This window comes from Coregonus clupeaformis, chromosome 21, assembly GCF_020615455.1.
Source record: "Coregonus clupeaformis isolate EN_2021a chromosome 21, ASM2061545v1, whole genome shotgun sequence".
In the NCBI taxonomy this organism is placed as follows: Eukaryota; Metazoa; Chordata; class Actinopteri; order Salmoniformes; family Salmonidae; genus Coregonus; species Coregonus clupeaformis.
Window position 1 is genome coordinate 55,566,859 of NC_059212.1, and position 20,000 is coordinate 55,586,858.

A 20,000-nucleotide genomic window follows, 5' to 3' on the forward strand; every position below is an offset into this window, starting at 1 on the left:
ACTGGTTGTTTCCACGTTGTTTCCACATCTCAACATGTTGGCAACCAACAAAGCTAACTAGAGAGAGGCTTCCCACTGGGCACATACTGGTTGTTTCCATGTATCAACATGTTGGGAACCAACCAGCCAACCAGAGAGAGGCTTCCCACTGGGCACATACTGGTTGAATCAACGTTGTTTCCACGTCTCAACATGTTGGGAAATAACCAGCCAACCAGAGAGAGGCTTCCCACTGGGCACATACTGGTTGAATCAACGTTGTTTCCATGTCTGAACATGTTGGGAACCAACCAGCCAACCAGAGAGAGGCTTCCCACTGGGCACATACTGGTTGAATCAACGTTGTTTCCATGTCTCAACATGTTGAGAACCAACCAGCCAACCAGAGAGAGGCTTGGTTAAAGACTAAACTGAAGACCTATTTTCTCTCTCTCCTTATTCCCTTATTTTTTCTCCTCTACTTTCCTTCTTATTCTCTCTGTTTCTTTCTCTTTCTTTCTACTCCCTGCTCTGAGCGTCAGCGTAAGGGGGCGGCGTGGTTTTTAGCGTGTGTGTGTGCTGTGTAAGGTGAACTCCCCGCCTGCTGCATGTAAATTATGTGCGACATGTGTAGCTGCCGCTACCTTATATGGTGAGCGCTGTATTTCAGTACAGTAGAACCCTGCCAAACATTCCGGGTCGCGGAAGGAGAGGAGAGAGTGTGAGAGGGTGGCTGTGTCTGTGGGAGTGTGTGAGACTCTTTGCCTGCGTGTGTCTCACAGAGAGGGAGTAACTGGGAAAGTGCGAGAAAGAGAGAACAAGTGAGAGACAGAGAGGGAGGAACGGAGAAAGAGAGAGACCCAAGTGAATGGAAGGTTTTTACTAGTTTGCGGCGCGACGCTGTTGAACCATAGCTAAGTAAGTGAGAACATACTTTGAACAGCTGAGAGAGATTCACTTATGTTGTCATGTAATGGTTTTAACATGTGTGTGTTCAAGAGTAAAGTTCACCCTGTTGTCTGTGTGTCATTATGAGAAGACCGAGGGAGTGTTATGACTGGCTATGGGCTGAAGGGAGACAGTAGCTACTAGCTAGCCCCATTGAGCCCTCCTTCTCTGGCTTTAGACTTTACAGTCCTGGCCTCTCATCTCTCTTCTCCTCTCCTCTCTCTTCTCCTCTCCTCTCTCTTCTCCTCTCCTTCCTTCCTTCTCCTCTTCTCCTCTCTTCCTCTCCTTCCTTCTCCTCTCCTCCTCTCCTCCCTTCTCCTCTCCTCCTCTCCTCCCTTCTCCTCCTCTCCTCCTCTCCTCCCTTCTCCTCTCCTCCTCTCTTCCCTTCTCCTCCTCTCCTCCTCTCCTCCCGTCTCCTCTCCTCCTCTCCCCTCGGTTTCCCAATTGTTTCCTTGTGTCTGTGGTTGAAGCACTGATGAGGAATGTAGTTGTTGTGAGTTAGATGGTTTTCAGTGGTCCAGGCAGAGGCAGGGGCAGAGACAGGCAGATAGAGATACACTGCTGATTGCGTAGTGCAGTGTTTCCCAAACTAGGTCCTGGAGCTTTCCTCTATGGAATGGCGCTTTCCCCTGTGGAATGGAGCTTTCCCCTGTGGAATGGAGCTTTCCCCTGTGGAATGGAGCTTTCCCCTGTGGAATGGAGCTTTCCCCTGTGGAATGGAGCTTTCCCCTGTGGAATGGAGCTTTCCTCTATGGAATGGAGCTTTCCTCAATGGAATGGAGCTTTCCCCTATGGAATTGAGCTTTCCCCTGTGGAATGGAGCTTTCCCCTATGGAATTGAGCTTTCCCCTGTGGAATGGAGCTTTCCCCTATGGAATGGAGCTTTCCCCTGTGGAATGGAGCTTTCCCCTGTGGAATGGAGCTTTCCCCTGTGGAATGGAGCTTTTCCCTGTGGAATGGAGCTTTTCCCTGTGGAATGGAGCTTTCCCCTGTGGAATGGAGCTTTCCTCTATGGAATGGAGCTTTCCTCAATGGAATTGAGCTTTCCCCTGTGGAATGGAGCTTTCCCCTATGGAATGGCTTGAAATTGCTTTTTTTCAGATCACGCTGATATTAAACATCTCTTTGACAAGGGAGACTCCTCCCAAGAAAGCTGCAAAATAAATTACAAACACATATATTTTTTTATTGTATTGTGTTCTTCAGTCCCTTGTGGAATGAATTGCTGACATACTCTGTGTGTGTTGGTGTGTGTGTGTGTGTGTGTGTCTGGCCCTAGTACTCTGAGTGTGTTGGTGTGTGTGTGTGTGTGTCTCCCAGTATCTCTCTATGAGCTGTGCTCTGCCCCGAGGACAGGATTAGGTGCCTGAGAGGTTCCCACCGACAGGTTAAGCCGTCAGTATAGTGGCGGTTTGTGTTTACAGGCATGTTATTACCGTGTTACGACTGTGTTTGAACTGTGTGACACCCCATATTACACCCATATCACACTCCATACCATGCTGTCATGGCAACGGGGTAGCGGTCAATTCGACCGCTGCCATAAGGCACGGTACAACTGTGAATGTTCATTCAAGAGTTTGGCAGGTTGACCGTAAATGAACCAAACTACTGGCAGCTTACCTGGTTATCTGATTTCATTGTCTCAGTAGATTTGAAGTATTATGCATATTATTATTGAGGAATTAATTAAAAACATACTGAAAAATAAATAATAGTGAATGGTTGAGCTGTGACCTGACTTAAAGACAACTGTAAGTAAGTAAGTTAGTAGCTTTGGCTTGTACAAGCTGGAATAGGAGTAGGAGTCTATCTCCTGTTTCTGTAGTGAGGCAGCTTGATATACAAGTACACCCCCTGGACAGGATGCTAGTCTATCTCCTGTTTCTGTAGTGAGGTAGCTTGATGTACAAGTACACCCCCTGGACAGGACACTAGTCTATCTCCTGTTTCTGTAGTGAGGTAGCTTGATGTACAAGTACACCCCCTGGACAGGACACTAGTCTATCTCCTGTTTCTGTAGTGAGGTAGCTTGATGTACAAGTTCACCCCCTGGACAGGATGCTAGTCTATCTCCTGTTTCTGTAGTGAGGTAGCTTGATGTACAAGTACACCCCCTGGACAGGATGCTAGTCTATCGCAGGGCCTTACCCCCAATGTATCTCCTTAAAGGGATACTTTGGGATGTTGGTAATGAGGCCTTTTATCTACTTTCCCAGAGTCAGAAGTGGATACCGTTTCTATGTCTCTGCTTGTGGTTTGAAGGAATTTGCTAACTAGTGCTAGCGCAATTGCTAACTAGCGTTAGCGCAATGACTGGAAGTCTATGAGTATCTGCTAGCAGTCCAGTCATTGTGCTAACGCTCTGGGGAAGTAGATAAAGGGCATCATTGCCAACATCCCGAAGTATCCCTTTAATGCTGATTGCCAAACAGAGACTCACTGGGTCCCATTTTTACAGTCTTTGGTATGACTAGGATGGGGATTGAACTCCCAACCTTTCTAATCTCACAGCGGACGCTCAAACAGCAAGGCCACTAAATTGGTCAAAGAAAAGACAGACAGGGTCCAGCTGTGGCCTGACCTAAAGACAACCGTGCTACTTTGTTACTGCAAGGCTATAATGCAAAGCTACTAATATAATCATTAATGTAAAAATCATCCTTCTATATCGGTCAAAATCTCTGGAAGAGAAACATTCCTACACTGAGGGGTCTGAAATTATTGACACCTTTGAGAAAGATGAGCAAAGATGACTGTATAAAATAAATAATACAAATTCTGAGCTATATTGTATGCTAAAAGAAATTGGGAAATTAGATTATTTTACTAATACAATTGCTCAAAAAAATATATATTTTTTTATAATCATTTTTTTTCTCAAAAAGGTAGAGGTCAAAATTATTGACACCCCTGTTTTCAATACCTTTCTATACCTCACCTTGAGAGGATAACAGCACTGAGACTTTTTCTAAAATGTTTTATGAGTTGGAGAACACATTGGGATGATCTTAGACCCTTCCTCCATACAGAATCCTTCCAGATCCTTGATATTCTTCATCTGTGCTTATGGACTTCCCACTTCAATTAAAACCACAGGTTTTCAATGGGTTTCAAGTCTGAGATGGCCATTGCAACATTTTGATTTCGTGGCCAATTAACCATTTCTTTGTGGATTTTGATGTGTGCTTGGGGTTATTGTCTTGCTGGAAGATCCACTTGCGGCCAAGTTTCAGCTTCCTGGCAGAGGCAACCAGGTTTTGGGCTAAAATGTCCTGGTACTGGGTAAAGTTCATGATTCCGTTGACCTTAACAAGCGCCCCAGGACCAGTGGAAGCAAAATAGCCCCATAACATCAAAGATCCACCACCATATTTTACAGTAGGTATGGGGTTATTTTCTGCTCATTCATTCTCATTTCGACGCCAAACCCAACACTGGTGTGCATGGCCAAAGAGATCTATTTTCAAGGGTGTCAATAATTTTGGACCCCACTGTACTTCAGTTATCGTAATACATTTGATTATTTTAGGTGTATGTATGTCATTGGGCTAGGCTCTGAGGGGTTAGTTGTCCACTCTTACCGAGTATATGCATGAGTGTGTGTGTGTGTGTGGCTGTTTGGTAAAGGGTAGATGTGTCAACACAGTCCTGTTGTTGTTTTTCTGGACCCATGATGTTACATCAGCCCTGCACGCTCCCGTGGTAAACCCCAGACATCCACCTTGGAGACAGAGAGAGACAGCAGGCTATATCTTTTAATGATACCCCTCACTTTCTCCCTCCCTCTCTCTCTCTCTCTCTCTCTCTCTCTCTCTCTCTCTCTCTCTCTCTCTCTCTCTCTCTCTCTCTCTCTCTCTCTCTCTCTCTCTCTCTCTCTCTCTCTCTCTCTCTCTCTCTCTCTCTCTCTCTCTCTCTGGCTTGTGGAGTAACTAAGAATTGATTGTTAGTTTTAAAACATCCAAAACTAAACATATGATTCATTGGGGTGGCAGGTAGCTTAGTGGTTAAGAGCGTTGTGCCAGTAACCGAAAGGTGGCTGGTTCTAATCCCCGAGCCGACTAGGTGAAAAATCTGTCGATGTGCCCTTGAGCAAGGCACTTAACCCTAATTGCTCTGGATAAGAGTGTCTGCTAAATGATAAAAAATGTAAATGTAAAAATTGGTATTTAAAACTTAGAACCATCTGTGTGGTTATTCAACTCAAGCTTACATTTATGCTAAAGCTTCTGTATAGGCCTGGTTATCAGGGCTAACATGACCTAGCAAGGGATAATTCATATATGGATCAAATGTATTGATCCGCAAATTGGAAATGTATGTTAGGTAAGGAAATTAGATTAGCGTTCAGTGGCAGACATACATACTGTAGACAGAAATGCATACACTAAGACATGTATAGTGATTAGGGCCAGGAGTTTTTCCTGACAGTATGCCCTGACTGGAGTTTTTCCTGGTCACCGGGTCTAGGAAATGACTGTATATACTGAGTATACAAAACTACTCCAGGAAGTGACGTTGCAGGCTAGCTCAGTGCTGCACTCTCTCATTGAGTAGTTGCTCAGTGCTGCCCCCACTCATTGAGTAACTCAAGTTGAAGGCCGACCGGGGTACTGCAGGCTGCCATTAGCAAATCCTTATGTGTGCGATTTTTACACTGAACAAAAATATAAACGCAACATGTAATGTGTTGGTCCCATGTTTCATGAGCTGAAATAAAAGATCCCAGAAATGTTCCATACACACAAAAAGCTTATTTCTCCCAAGTTTTCTGCACAAATTTGTTTACATCCCTGTTAGTGAGCATTTCTCCTTGCCAAGATAATCCATCCACCTGACAGGTGTGGCATATCAAGAAGCTGATTAAACAGCATGACCATTACACAGGTGCACCTTGTGCTGGGGACAGTAAAAGGCCACCCTAAAATGTGCAGTTTTGTCACACAACACAATGCCACAGAGGTCTCAAGTTTTGAGGGAGCGTGCAATTGGCATGCTGACTGCAGGAATGTCCACCAGAGCTGTTGACAGAGAATGTAATGTTAATTTCTCTACCAGACCACGTGGTTACACGTGGTCTGCGGTTATGAGGCCAGTTGGACGTACTGCCAAAAACAGTGGGTTTGCACAACCAAAGAATTTCGTCACAAACTGTCAGAAACCGTCTCAGGGAAGCTCATCAATGTACTCGTCGTACTCACCAGGGTCTTGACCTGACTGTAGTTCTGTGTCGTAAATTACTTCAGTGGGAAAATGCTCACCTTTGATGGCCACTGGCATGCTGGTTTCAACTGTACCGGGCAGATGGCAGATGTTGTATGGCGTTGTGTGGGCGAGCGAATTGCTGATGTCAACGTTGTGAACAGAGTGCCCCATGGTGGCGGTGGGGTTATGGTATGGGCAGGCATAAGCTACAGACAACGAACACAATTGCATTTTATCGATGGCAATTTGAATGTACAGAGATACCGTGACGAGATCCTGAGGCCCATTGTCGTGCCATTCATCCGCTGCCATCACCTCATGTTATAGCATGATAATGCACAGCCCCATGTCACAAGGATCTGTACACAATTCCTGGAAGCTGAAAATGGCCCAGTTCTTCCATGACCTGCATACTCACCAGCCATGTCACCCATTGAGCATGTTTGGGATGCTCTGGATCTAAGTGTACGACAGCGTGTTCCAGTTCCAGCCAATATCCAGCAACTTCGCACAGCCAGATGTGGGACAACATGCTACAGGCCACAATCAACAGCCTGATCAACTCTATGCGAAAGAGATGTGTTGCGCTGCATGAGAATGGTGGTCACACCAGATACTTACTGGTTTTCTGATCCACGCCCCTACCTTTTATTTAAAGGTATCTGTGCATATCTGTATGTATAGATGCATATCTGTATTCCCAGTCATGTGAAATCCATAGATTTGGGCCTAATGAATTTATTTCAATTTACTGATTTCCTTATATTAACTGTAACTCAGTAAAATCTTTGAAATTGTTGTATGTTGCGTTTATGTTTTTGTTCAGTGTAAAATAATCTGTTCAAGGACATACATCTTGTGTATTAGAAGCAATTATTGGTACCAATTTTTCCATTCACTATAATGGGGGATCATGTTTTCTGCTAGTTTTCGGCCGTGAACTTCCGTGGCTTCAATAATATAATATAATAATATAATATATAATATGCCATTTAGCAGACGCTTTTATCCAAAGCGACTTACAGTCATGCGTGCATACATTTTTGTGTATGGGTGGTCCCAGGGATCGAACCCACTACCTTGGCGTTACAAGCGCCGTGCTCTACCAGCTGAGCTACAGAGGACCACATCAGAGAGGACCACATCAATGAGAGGGGGCTGTCATTCTCCCCTGGGTCTAGGTCACCTATCTAGGGCCAGGAGTGTTTCCTGATCAGGAGACATAGGGCAGAAAAACTCCTGGCCCTAGTACTGATCAAAGAGATTCCTATGTGCACCATACAGTACAATGTAAATGTAAATGCCACAGGCATAGTAATAGCAGGCCTGTTATAGTGTGTGCAGTTTCACCCCAGAGACTGTTAACAGCCAATGAGACACTAATGTAAATGTGAGCCAATGGTGTAGTATATGATGAATGGTGGTCATCATTGCTGTCAACAAAAGAGTCCATCTATGCTGCATCGTGTCAGAAGTTTTTATTCATACCACGAGGTTACAGCATAAATTACAGACACGCGTTGTCTGGAGAGCAGTTGCCTCGAATTATAATAACCGCTCTGGGGTTTATTGTCTAAAACCCTTCTTATATAGACACTGCCAAAATAAGGGTTACCCCCTCTTCTAGCCAATCACCAGTCTCCCCTCGGGCGTCACCCTCAAAACGGCACATTTCAAATAACATCATAAAACATCCCCCCTTCTTGCACTAAATGAAACAACATTCCATTTCTTCATGAAAAACATTTAACACAGACATAATCCAATACACTACAATGGCTTCCTCATTAGACCATGACCCCTCATTATCCGTTATCCTCCATGTGTCTGGTCATGAGCTTAACATGAGGGGAGCCATTATCCTCCATGTGTCTGGTCATGAGCTTAACATGAGGGGAGCCATTATCCTCCATGTGTCTGGTCATGAGCTTAACATGAGGGGAGCCATTATCCTCCATGTGTCTGGTCATGAGCTTAACACGTCCCTGTGTACAAACACAAACACACCGTCATTCCGACGGTTACTCACATGGCCACATAGTCAGACATTCACGGCAGCTTAAACACACAACAGGGTACATGCCAGCGTGTGTGTGTGTGTGTTTAATGACTGTGTGTGTGGGTCACACAACATATCTCATTGTCTACTGATCCTCTGTTTGCTCTCATTGGAATGAATAGCAGTTGTTTGTTAACCGATGCACATTTCTAAACACAAACTGTTCCTCTTCTGATTTTTAAAGCACACCAAACGGCCAGGGCCACGGTATTGCGCTTCCACCATCGCCCTGACTTTGACTTTGTCAATATGCTGAAACTGGATGCTCCACTCCTTTACTAAAGAACAGGCTAAGGGAAATATACTGCTGTGGCTATTTCTTTCTGTGAGCTGCGCATACAGGCAGACTCTCAGGACAGCTAAATTAGTGTCCTCATTCCATGCTAGGTTAGTTTTGTTAGCACATGCAAATAGTTTGGCTAACATCTCAAATATTTCAGTTCTCTGCTCCCATTATGCATACTTTTCTTCAGACTTGCACATTGATCATTTGTATGCTTCATTTACGTGCTTTGGAGGGTGCAAGTACAGTGCCTCCAGAACGTATTCATACTGTTGTGTTACAGCCTGAATTAAAAATGGATGAAATAAATAAAAATCTCACCCATCTGCACACAATACCCCATAATGAAAAAGTTAAGTAATGTTTTTAGAAATTTTAGCTAATTTATTGAAAATGAAATACAGAAATATCAAATTAACATAAGTATTCACACCTCTGAGTCAATACCTGTTAGAATCTCAGTGATTACAGCTCTAAGTCTCTAAGAGCTTTGCACACCTGGATTGTACAATATTTGCACATTGATCTTTTTGAAATTCTTCAAGCTCTATCAAGTTAGTTGTTGATCATTGCTAGACAGCCATTTTCAAGTCTTGCCATAGATTTTCAAGCTGATTTAAGTCAAAACTGTAACTAGGCCACTCGGGAACATTCAGTGTTGTCTTGGTAAGTAACTACAATGTTGTTGATCCATCCTCAGTTTTAAACTCACAGCCATTAAACACTGTAACTGTTTTATAGTCACCATTGGTGTCATGGTGAAATCCCTGAGCAGTTTCCTTCCTCTCGGGCAACTGAGTTAGGAAGGAGGCCTGTATCTTTGTAGTGACTGAGTGTATGGATACACCATCCAAAGTGTAATTAATAACTTCACCATGCTCATCTTTTAGTTATTTATTTTTATCTACCAATAGGTGCCCTTCTTTTTGCGAGGCATTGGAAAACCTCTTTGTGGTTGAATCTGTGTTTGAAACATAATTCCACTTTGACATTATGGGGTAATGTGTGTAGGCCAGTGACACAAAATCTCAATTTAATCCATTTAAATTCAGGCTGTAACACAACAAAATGTGGAAAAAGTCAAGGGGTGCAAATAATTTCTGAAGGTGCTGTATGCTGCAAGAAACTTTGAACGTAGCCTCTGTGACTGTAGCTGCAGCACGAGGTCAAGCAGCGCTAGGCTAGGCTAATAATCTGGCTAGCTTCCAGTCATTCCTCAGGAGCCTTATCATAACTGTGAACCACACCCTAGGTTTTTTTGTTGATTGCGAGGGAGTGCTAGTGGTTTAGTCACAATGGCAACTCCTATGCCAGCCTGCACAATTAGCACATAGCCTCGACGGTTGTAACTTTCCATGTTGTCAGGCTGTCCAAAATAGCAGGCTAGGCTACACAATGGATGCCACCTCGCCACCATAGGCCAACCTGTCTCCAACATCACATACACACCACATATACTGATGATTTCCAAGATGTGTTTTTGAACCTTGTTGTGGTTTAGTTGGACATTTTCTAACACATAAACCCCATGAGATGCATGATCTCTTCTTTCGACAGCTTTTATAACTCATTGGGAGAAGAAAACAGACTCTTCTCGTCTCCGGCTGCACTATTTGTACAGCGACATCATTATGATGAATGTAATGTGTGTGCAATGTTTATAACACACTGGGAGAAGAAAACAGAGTCATTATGATGAATGTGACTCTGACTCACACCACAGGCAGCAAAAGCCACTCTGTCTGTAAGTGTAACTCATGGCTCATTCATGTGTTTGTTTAATCTCCTCATGCTTTGAGTTGATGATTGGGCACAAAGTGGCGTGGGTTGTCCGGTTACCATGAGGTGATGCTCTGTAGACGCTTCCTCCTCTGTTCTGTCAGTGAGGTCCAGTTTCTGCTGTCAGTGAGGTCCAGTTTCTGCTGTCAGTGAGGTCCAGTTCCTGTTCCTGCCACGTGGCGAAAGAAAAACAGGGCATCTCTTTATTTTGCTCTCCTTTTTTCTATTTTTCATTCTCTCTCTCTCTCTCTCTCTCTCTCTCGCTCTCTCTCTCTCTCTCTCTCTCTCTCTCTCTCTCTCTCTCTCTCTCTCTCTCTCTCTCTCTCTCTCTTGCTCTCTCTCTCTCTCTCTCTCTCTCTCTTGCGCTCTCTCTCCCTCGCTCTCTCTCGGTCTCTCTCTCTCTCTCCCCTTTCCATCCTCCCACCAGTCTGTGTGACCTTGCACCAGTCTCTGTGACCTTGGAGAGCGAGGGACTGTAGTACCGCTGAGCATTCTGGGACAGAGCAGACCAGATAGTCATATTGAGGGCACAGAGATGGAGAGATAGCGGTTTGGGGGAATGGAGAAAGAAGGGAAGCACAAACGAGCAACGGATGTGTGTGTGTGTGTGTGTGTGTGTGTGTGTGTGTCTGTGTGTGTGTGTGTGTGTGTGTGTGTGTCTGTGTGTGTGTGTGTGTGTGTGTGTGTGTGTGTGTGTGTGTGTGTGTGTGTGTGTGTGTGTGTGTGTGTGTGTGTGTGTGTGTGTGTGTGTGTGTGTGTGTGTGTTGAAGGGATACAGGCAAATGAAATAGACAGTAATATAATGAAGTGCAGGGAGTGGTGAAGTAGTGATACGATTGGTCTTGGAGATGAAGAAATCAATAGCACTAAAGGAGATCTGTGTCGAGGCATGATAGTGTCTTAATAAGGGTTATTATCTCATTGACTCTCACTAACGTTCTATGTGGGAACAGGCAGCTACCTGCAGAGCTGACTACCGCAGCCCATGGAAACCATGGCAACCACCGGAGAATCTGAAACACGCGTTATGACAGTCAGTCATTTATTAATTTGATTAGTAATCAAATTGAAAAGAGTTCAATTGCGAATAGCATTTGTCGTTGAAGTTTGATTTACTATGGTAAGGGATTTAGGATGTCAATTTTTTGTTCAGGTTTGTGTGGCGGTGACTGTGGAACATAAAGTAGCTTGGTTGAGCTACTTTGTGTTAATTGCCTATTTGAAAATGTATCCACCTCACAAAAAGGTTTGTGTTGATATCAGCTATGTGAAAGAAAAGCTTCAGCAATAAACACGTCTTAACATCAACACACTCTGAAGCTCAAACAACATCTACCTCAATATTAAAACAACATCTACCTCAATATTTAAACAACATCCACCTCCATATTAAAACAAAATCCACCTCCATATTAAAACAACATCTACCTCAATATTAAAACAACATCCACCTCCATATTAAAACAACATCTACCTCAATATTAAAACAACATCCACCTCCATATTAAAACAACATCCACCTCCATATTAAAACAACATCTACCTCAATATTAAAACAACATCCACCTCCATATTAAAACAACATCTACCTCCATATTAAAAAAAACATCCACCTCCATATTTAAAAATTTACCTCCATATTAAAACAATATTTACCTCCATATTAAAACAACAGCTACCTCCATATTAAAACAGCATCTACCTCCATATTGTCTCACTCTCTCTCAATTTACATATTGCCAAAGCGTACTTTGGAGATTAAGTGATACATTTACAATATGAACATAATTAAAATAATAATAATGAAGATTGTCAACGGAACAATCGGTAACAACAATAATCAAGGGTCAAAATAACCATACAATGGACAACAACAAAACAATGGCATAGAGGACATGTGCAGGTTGATTAGTCATTCAGACACTGTCCCTCATCTTATGGCAGGCAGCAATGTAGTGCGCTGCCAACCCACAGCTCTCTGCATCTTCCCCCAACAGGACGGGTAGCCTGAGTCCTCCCCCAACAGGACGGGTAGCCTGAGTCCTCACCCAACAGGATGGGTAGCCTGAGTCCTCCCCCAACAGGACGGGAAGCCTATTCTCATCAGAATAAGGGTTTCAAATTTGGGCAAATTACACTCTAATTGTTTTATATTTTTTACATTTTGTCAGGAAATGCAGCTCTGTCTTGGGTTCTGCTGTGGTGCAGTGGTTGCACAGCCTTTCCTCTACAGGGAGCCAGGTTTTCCTGTGTCTACCCTTCTCAATGGCAAGGCTGTGCTCACTGAGCCTGTACTTTGTCAAGGTTTTTCTAAGGTTTTGATCAGTAACCATGGTCAAATAGCTTGCCATGGTTTACTGTCGATTTTGCTTTGTGCTTGTGCTTGTGTTTCCTAATTCTGCCCTGCATGCATCGTTTGTAGTTTTCCTCTGGACATGTAGGAGAATCTTACAGAACTCTGCATGCAGGGTTTCAATGGGGTGTTTGTCCCATTGGGTGAAATCTTGTTTTGCAAGTGGACCCCACACCTCGCTGCCATAAAATGCAATTGGTTCAATGACACATTCAATTTGTTTTAGCCAAATTTGAGTAGGTATTTCAATTTGAATTTGTTTTTTAATGGCTTAGAATGCCCTGCATGCTTTCTCTCTCAGTTAATTCACTGCATCATTAAGGTGTCCAGTTGAGTTTATTTTTCAACCTAAGTAATTGTAGTGCGTGCAGTACTCTATATATTTGGTACCAATTGAGAACTTTGGTCTAATTTCCTGAGGTCTGGATCTTCTCTGGAAAATCATTATTTTAGTATTTTGGGGGTTTAGTGCCAGGGCCCAGGTCTGGCAGTACTGCTCTAGCAGGTCCAGGCTCTGCTGTAGGGCATGTGCTGTGGGTGACAGCAGGCATAGGTCATCTGTGAAGAGCAGGCATTTAACCTCTGAATTGTGGAGACTAACACCAGGGGCTGAGGATTTTTCTAGAACAGTGGCCAATTCATGTATGTAAATATTGAAGAGCGCCGGGCTCAGATTGCAACCCTGGCGAAGGCCCCGCCCCTGGTTAAAGAATTCTGTTATTTTCTTGCCAATTTGGATGCTGCACGTATTGCCAGTATACATTGATTTAATTATGTCATATGTTTTACCACCTAAGCTATAAAAATAAATGAAGAGAGTCGCACACTCTATATATAAACTCCCAGTAATTTAATGGGTAAAACAAAGTAGTAAAACTGTGCCTTCTTCAGGGTGATACGTTGGTGTTTTACCCATTTACATTACTGGGAGTTTATATATAGAGTGTGCGACTCTCTTTATTAATTTTCTATAGCTTACAGTTTATTCGCCGTTAGTCAGCACCTATACACAAAATAAATGTATCTTGGTGTGCGCCAGCTCATGCTTTTTATTAGAATATGTTTTACCCCCTACACCACTTTCAATAACTTTGTAGAACAGTCCTGTAAGCCAAATAGAATCAAATGCTTTTTGGAAGTCGATAAAGCAAGAGTACATTTTGGTATTATTTTGGTGGACATGTTTATCTATCAGGGCGTGTATGGTGTAAATATGATCGGTCGTGCGATGTTTTGGTATAAATCCAATGAGGCTTTTTACTCAAGACATTGTGCTTATTAAGGAAGTTTAGAACTCTTACATTTATAATACTACAGAAAACCTTCCCCAGGTTACTCTTCACACAAATGCCTCTGTAATTGTTAGGATCAAATAAAATGTGTCTCCGTTCTTAAAGATCGGGGTTATGAGTCCTTCATTTTAGATGTCAGGGAAATAACCTACACTCAGGATCAAATTAAACAGTTTTGATATAGCCAATGGAAATGTTGCATTAGTGAATTTCAGCATCTCATTTAGGATGCCATCGGGTCCACATGCTTTTTAAAATGTGAAGTTCCTAATAGAGCTCCTGGTCAGTAATTGGGGTCCAATGGATTTTGATTGTCCTTTATAGCTTTTTCTAATCCAGTCAACTTCTCATGAATTTGACATTGTTCATCGTTTCCATCAATTTGAACGGTGTTGTAGTGTTTTAAAATGGGTTGTCCATATGTCACAATTTTCTATCGCTAATTTCTCTTGTTTTGATTTATTTATTTGATTTATGAATTTTTTTCCAGAAGTTGTTTGTGTTCATTGACTCCTCAATTAGTGTCAGTTGCTGGCTATTGTAATGTGATTTTTTGTTTCTGAGTGTATTCTTATAGAGTTATAAAGTCTCACAGTAATGAAGACATAATTCACCATTATTTGGCTCTCTGATTTTTGTTGAATAGTGTTCTAAGTTTTTTCATGATAATTTTACAATCTGTATCAAACCAAATCTGTTGTCTTTTTTGGTAAAACATTTTAAAATCCATTTCAGTTATGCTTCTTTTGCCGTTTGCCTGAATATATTGTTGATGTTTTTTACTGCTAGATTTATGTCTTCTTTACTGTGAGTGGATGTGGTGTCCAGAATGTTATCCAAGAGTGTTTGGAGTTTTTGGTTACTGGTTGCTTTCTGTGCTGTTTTGGGCCCATCTGGATGAATTGCTGATGTTGTAAAGCTCACTGGGCTGTGAATGTGTGGTTGTTTCCATGTCTGTTCTTTTGAGGAACAAGGTCATTTGGCTGTGATTGGACAGAGGCGTTAGTGGCTTGACAGTGAATGAGGCTGAGAGAGAAAGGGTCAGTGTCTGTAATCATATAGTCTACTGTGCTGTGGCCAAGAGGTGAGCAATGGGTGAATCTCTCCAAAGAGTCTCCTCGTAACCTACCATTGACAAAGTACAGACCCAGGCTTCGACAAAGCTGCAGAAGATCCCTTCCTTTTTTGTTGATGGTGCTGTCACTGTTGTTTCTATGGGGGAGATTAAGACAGTTAGAAACAGTATGGCCTGTAATAAAGCTGTCCCCTCGTGTGCTCGTTAGATCAGGTAGAGTTCCTGTGTGTGCATTTGGGTTCCCACAGATGAGCATATTTCCCTGGAAATGGCACGTCTCTTCCTCAAGGGTGGGGAATATCTCTTCTGAGTAATATGGGATTCTGAGGGGGGGATGTACTGTATATTGTGCAAAGGAATACATATTTTTCTGTCAGTACAAGTCATTTTTTTAGTTTGAACCAAAAGTGATATTTACCCATTTTAAGGGTATCGATTTTGAGGGGATCTCTCTCTCTCTCTCTCTCTCTCTCTCTCTCTCTCTCTCTCTCTCTCTCTCTCTCTCTCTCTCTCTCTCTGTCTCTCTCTCCCTCTGTCTCTCTCTCTCTCTCTCTCTCTCTCTCTCTCTCTCTCTCTCTCTCTCTCTCTCTCTCTCTCTCTCTCTCTCTCTCTCTCTGTGTCTCTCTCTCTCTCTCTCTCTCTTCTCGTTCAATCTGGCTTTCTGTTTAACTCCACCTTTTCTGTCCCTCTCTCCCTCCCCCCTCTCTCTCCCCCCCTCTCTCTCCCCCCCTCTCTCCCTCTATCTATCTCTCTCTCTTTCAGGGTGTCTCTCTCTCTCTCACACACACTGTCACCATCAGAGATAGTGAGAAAAATATAACGACTCAGATGTTGCCAGACGTTGCGCAAAAAGTCAAGAAGCACTCTTTCCCTCCCCTATTTCTCTCCCCTTTGTTTTCCTTTTTTTTTTTCTCTCTCTCTTTCTCTCTCTCTCTTTCTCTCTCTCTCTCTCTCTCTCTCTCTCTCTCTCTCTCTCTCTCTCTCTCTCTCTCTCTCTCTCTCTCTCTCTCTCTCTCTCTCTCTCTCTCTCTCTCTCTCTCTCTCTCTCTCTCTCTCTCTCTCTCTCTCTCTCTCCTCCCCCGCTCTCTCTCTATAATGCCCAGCTCACTGTAAAAATACATCCATGTTGCTGTGTCACGGTGACCTGTGATGTCGTCCTACTGCAGAGAGATGATACAGGCAAACACACACAGACACACACGCGTTGCAAAGTGGTTCCGTAGCGTTGCTAAACATGCACATCATTGCTGAACTGCACATCGTTGCTGAACATGCACATCGTTGCTGAACTTGCACATCATTGCTGAATGTGCACAATGTGTTCTAGGAAATGGTGTTCTCCTGAGGTGGCGTGGCATGGTGCCCTGCTCAGATGATAGAATTGGAAACGCACCCTGTGGGATTCAATGAGTCAAGTTCCCCTGGTGAACACAATGTTTACATTATGAACAAACACTTCCCTTTTCACCAATGGTCACACCTGCAAACAGTGGAAAAGGGGAATTGACAAGTAACCGTAGGTACTGTTTGGTTAGGGATCAGTGATATCAATCAATGATTTCACACAGTTGTTATGATTATGCTAGATTAATTCAAGTTATGTCATAATTGTTCATACCAGGTTCAATGTTGTAATTCTTTCTGTACCTGCTTAGGTATGTTTCTTTCTCAGGAAGCGAGATTCTGCTTGATTGGTTGTGAAATTTGGTAAATTGTGCAAGGGGAAATAAACTCATCGTAGTCTGTTCCAGGAAGAAGGTTGTCATGGCAGGGAGAATGATTAGGTTAGCCTAGGCCACTCTCTTTCGCTCTCTCTCTCTCTCTCTCTCTCTCTCTCTCTCTCTCTCTCTCTCTCTCTCTCTCTCTCTCTCTCTCTCTCTCTCTCTCTCTCTCTCTCTCTCTCTCTCTCTCTCTCTCTCTCTCTCTCTCTCTCTGTCTCTCTCTCTCTCTCTCTCTCTCTCTCTCTCTCTCTCTCTCTCTCTCTCTCTCTCTCTCTCTCTCTCTCTCTCTCTCTGTCTCTCTCTCTCTCTCTTTCTCTCTCTCTTTCTCTCTCCTCTCTCTCTCCTCTCTCTCTCCTCTCTCTCTCTCTCTCTCTCTTCTCGTTCTATCTGGCTTTCTGTTTAACTCCACCTTTTCTGTCCCCCCCCTCTCTCTCCCTACCCCCTATGTACCTCCCTCCCCCCTCTCTCTCTCTCGTTCTCTCTGGTGGCAGTCAGTGAGGCAGGTTGACCTCGCCTTAGCTCCACCCCTCCTATTCACCTGGCGCTCGGCCCAGAATGTTGCTCCAATTCCGCCCGCTCTCATTGGTCCCCCCTCACACCCTGCTTGTGAGAAAGGGAAATGACCGCCCTCCCCTCCACTTCCCCCTGCTTTTGCTCTCTCTCTCTCTCTCTCTCCCTCTCTCCCACCCACTTGCTCTGTCCCTCTCTCTCTCTCTTTCTCTTTTAAATAGATTTACCACGGCTGGTTGTGCAGTGCTCAACTGTAAGTGATATGGGGTTTGATTTGATTTTCCGACTCAGACCAGAAATGCTGGTAGTTGTGAAAGGGTGCTTTGTACAGGCTGTGTGTGTTTGGTATGGCATGGTGTGTGTGTGTGCGTGCTGTGTGTGTTTGGGGGAGTGCGGGAGGGTGAAAGTCTTATTTGTTTTAGCAGACACCCTTGCATGGCTGACATTTTTACACATGATCTGTTCCCACAGCTGCATAGATGGGCTCTATAGAGTGAAGAGAATGAGTAAGGGAAAATAGCGTGCTCTTGGGAAAGAACGTTCTAGAGGTTTCCACTGAGGAATGATTGAAGGCAGAAATCAACTCTAAATCGATTCTGTGAAAGGTTAGATCACCAAGCTAACCTCTCTTTCTCTCTCTCTCTCTCTCTCTCTCTCTCTCTCTCTCTCTCTCTCTCTCTCTCTCTCTCTCTCTACAGAGGAAGTGCCTTCCCTGACGTCTGCTGCAGCTTCGATGTGCTTCTAAAGCCGAAGCTCCGCCCCCCCACTTTGCCTCGCTTGCTGCCACGGTAACGCGAGCACAAGGATACCAACCACTCCCCTCATCACGGCCCACGCCTAAAACTCGCGCCCAGACCTGCAGCCTCCTCTGCCCTCACTGCTCCAGCTCCAGCCTACAGCCCTATCCTCACCAGGCTTCCTGCCAACCTCCACCAGCCCTCCCATACCACGCTACCCCACAAAGCCTCTCTCCTTCTGGGGTGAGCCTCTCACTCAGTCTCCTCAGTTTCTCTGATGTCCATTCATTTACATTCAGTCACAGCCTGCATCACCACTGTATTCAGAAGAGAAGGATCTGAAGTCTGAACTTTCCCTCTGGGTTAAGTGCTGGATTGTTGGTGAGAGACAAGTTGAGACAGAAAGTGGTAGAGTCATTCTCTGCCAGCATCATTGGCTGTTGAGTGTGTTCTCAATGCTCTAAGGAAGGTAATGTCCCAATAACACACAGAAAACATTGTTACAATACATTTCATTTCTCTTTGACACATTTGTTGGAATCTTTCAGAGAATAAGGAGATTTATCTGTGTCCAACCAAAGGACACACACACAGCAACACACACGTCACGCTTTAGCCCGATTCGGCCGGATTACAATTATTTTTCGGGACTGTCTTGGTCGCCATGGCGCAAATGAACATGGCGCACATGAACATGGCGCACATGCGGGACACTAAATGGCTGACGCTGGAGGTGTGCCGGGAGTTCCAGAGAGGCACATGCTCGCGCTCCGACCAGGAGTGTAAGTTCGCCCACCCAGCCAAGAGCTGCCAGGTGGAGAACGGTCGAGTCATCGCCTGCTTCGACTCACTCAAGGTAAGAAGGAAGGAGATACGTCACAGGGGGTGTAATCATTAGTCCAAACAGTTTTAAACAGTTGTGTTTTGCGTTTGTGTCTGGAACGAAGCAATGGGCTACGACCATACATGGTGCTGTGATTTGATTGGTTGGCATACAAGAAGATCGGGGGGTTAAGGTAAGAAGGAAGGAGATACGACACAGGGTGAAGCTATGGGGTACGACCATACATGGTGCTGTGATTTGATTGGCTAGCATCATACGACAATGAATGATTATTTGATTTGATTGGCTGGCGAACAATAAGGAGGAGTCCTGGGGAGTTTATTTGTTTATTGTTTTATTCTATCTCATTAGTTGTTTGGCATATATTAGAAACAGCTAAACTGCTAAATGACGTAAATGTAAATGTAAATGTAAACAGCTACTCTTCCTGGGGTCCACACAGAACACAATACAGAAACACATGCAAACAGGCACAGCATGTCCTGCGATCTGAAGGCTATGTACCGTCAGCCTATGTACATGACCCAGACTCCCAAATATCAGCACTACAATTTGCACTGTTCAGGCGTGGCACAAGGGTATTTCAGCAACTTGTCAAGGTCTGCTCCATGTAGGAGTCAAGAGATCAACCCACTTCACACACACACACACACCCCATCTGGCCCCTGCATGACATGTGCTCTCTCCAGCCTCGCCCACTTCTGGTCATGTGACTGGGATATGTGACGGGGTGGGAGGCGGAGGGGAGAAGGAGGGGGGCATGCTTACCCCCCTCCAGATTCAGTAGGACAAACTTACAGATGTAACTTGATGTTATTATCTGTGTGGGGAAGTGTAGCAGAGTTGGAAAGGGGTTCAACCTCAGTTCCAGTCAGTTTAGGAAACCTACTGACATCCAATGTATAGCTTAAAAACACTCATGAACCACAAACTGCTGTTTTCAATGTATGAATTTAACTTAAAGAGATGATTGATGTTATATGTGGCAAGTGCTATCTACCTCCATCCATCCCCCCCCTCTCTCTCTCTCTCTCTCTCCCTCTCCCTCTCTCTCTCTCTCTCTCTCTCTCTCTCTCTCTCTCTCTCTCTCTCTCTCTCTCTCTCTCACTCTCCTCTCTCTCTCTCTCTCTCTCTCTCTCTCTCTCTCTCTCTCTCTCTCTCTCTCTCTCTCTCTCTCTCTCTCTCTCTCTCTCTCTCTCTCTCTCTCTCTCTCTC

At 44.0% G+C, this 20,000-nt stretch overlaps 1 protein-coding gene and 1 long non-coding RNA gene across 13 annotated transcripts in view; one reads left to right on the forward strand and one right to left on the reverse strand.

Annotated features, from left to right (window-relative positions):
* The window catches only part of LOC121535453 (muscleblind-like protein 1), a 79,142-nt gene that overhangs the window by 17,619 nt on the left and 41,523 nt on the right, over nt 1–20,000 (forward strand). For 3 of the 12 annotated variants that reach the window (XM_041842535.2, XM_041842542.2, XM_041842540.2), the window contains exons 1-2: nt 690–897; nt 17,903–18,797. In XM_041842535.2, coding sequence (XP_041698469.1) covers nt 18,606–18,797 — 192 coding nt within the window. In that variant the 5' untranslated portion in view covers nt 690–897; nt 17,903–18,605. Of the gene's footprint in view, nt 1–688; nt 898–17,288; nt 17,458–17,902; nt 18,798–20,000 lie in introns of those variants that run through there. The other 9 variants (XM_041842544.2, XM_041842545.2, XM_041842546.2 and 6 more) reach the window with 5 other exon arrangements.
* Nucleotides 7,754–16,812, reverse strand: LOC121535455. Its single transcript, XR_005994742.1, has 4 exons — nt 16,621–16,812; nt 15,028–15,110; nt 10,314–10,422; nt 7,754–8,117 (listed from the first exon to the last, which is right to left on the reverse strand). It is a non-coding gene; the product is annotated as an uncharacterized LOC121535455 (long non-coding RNA).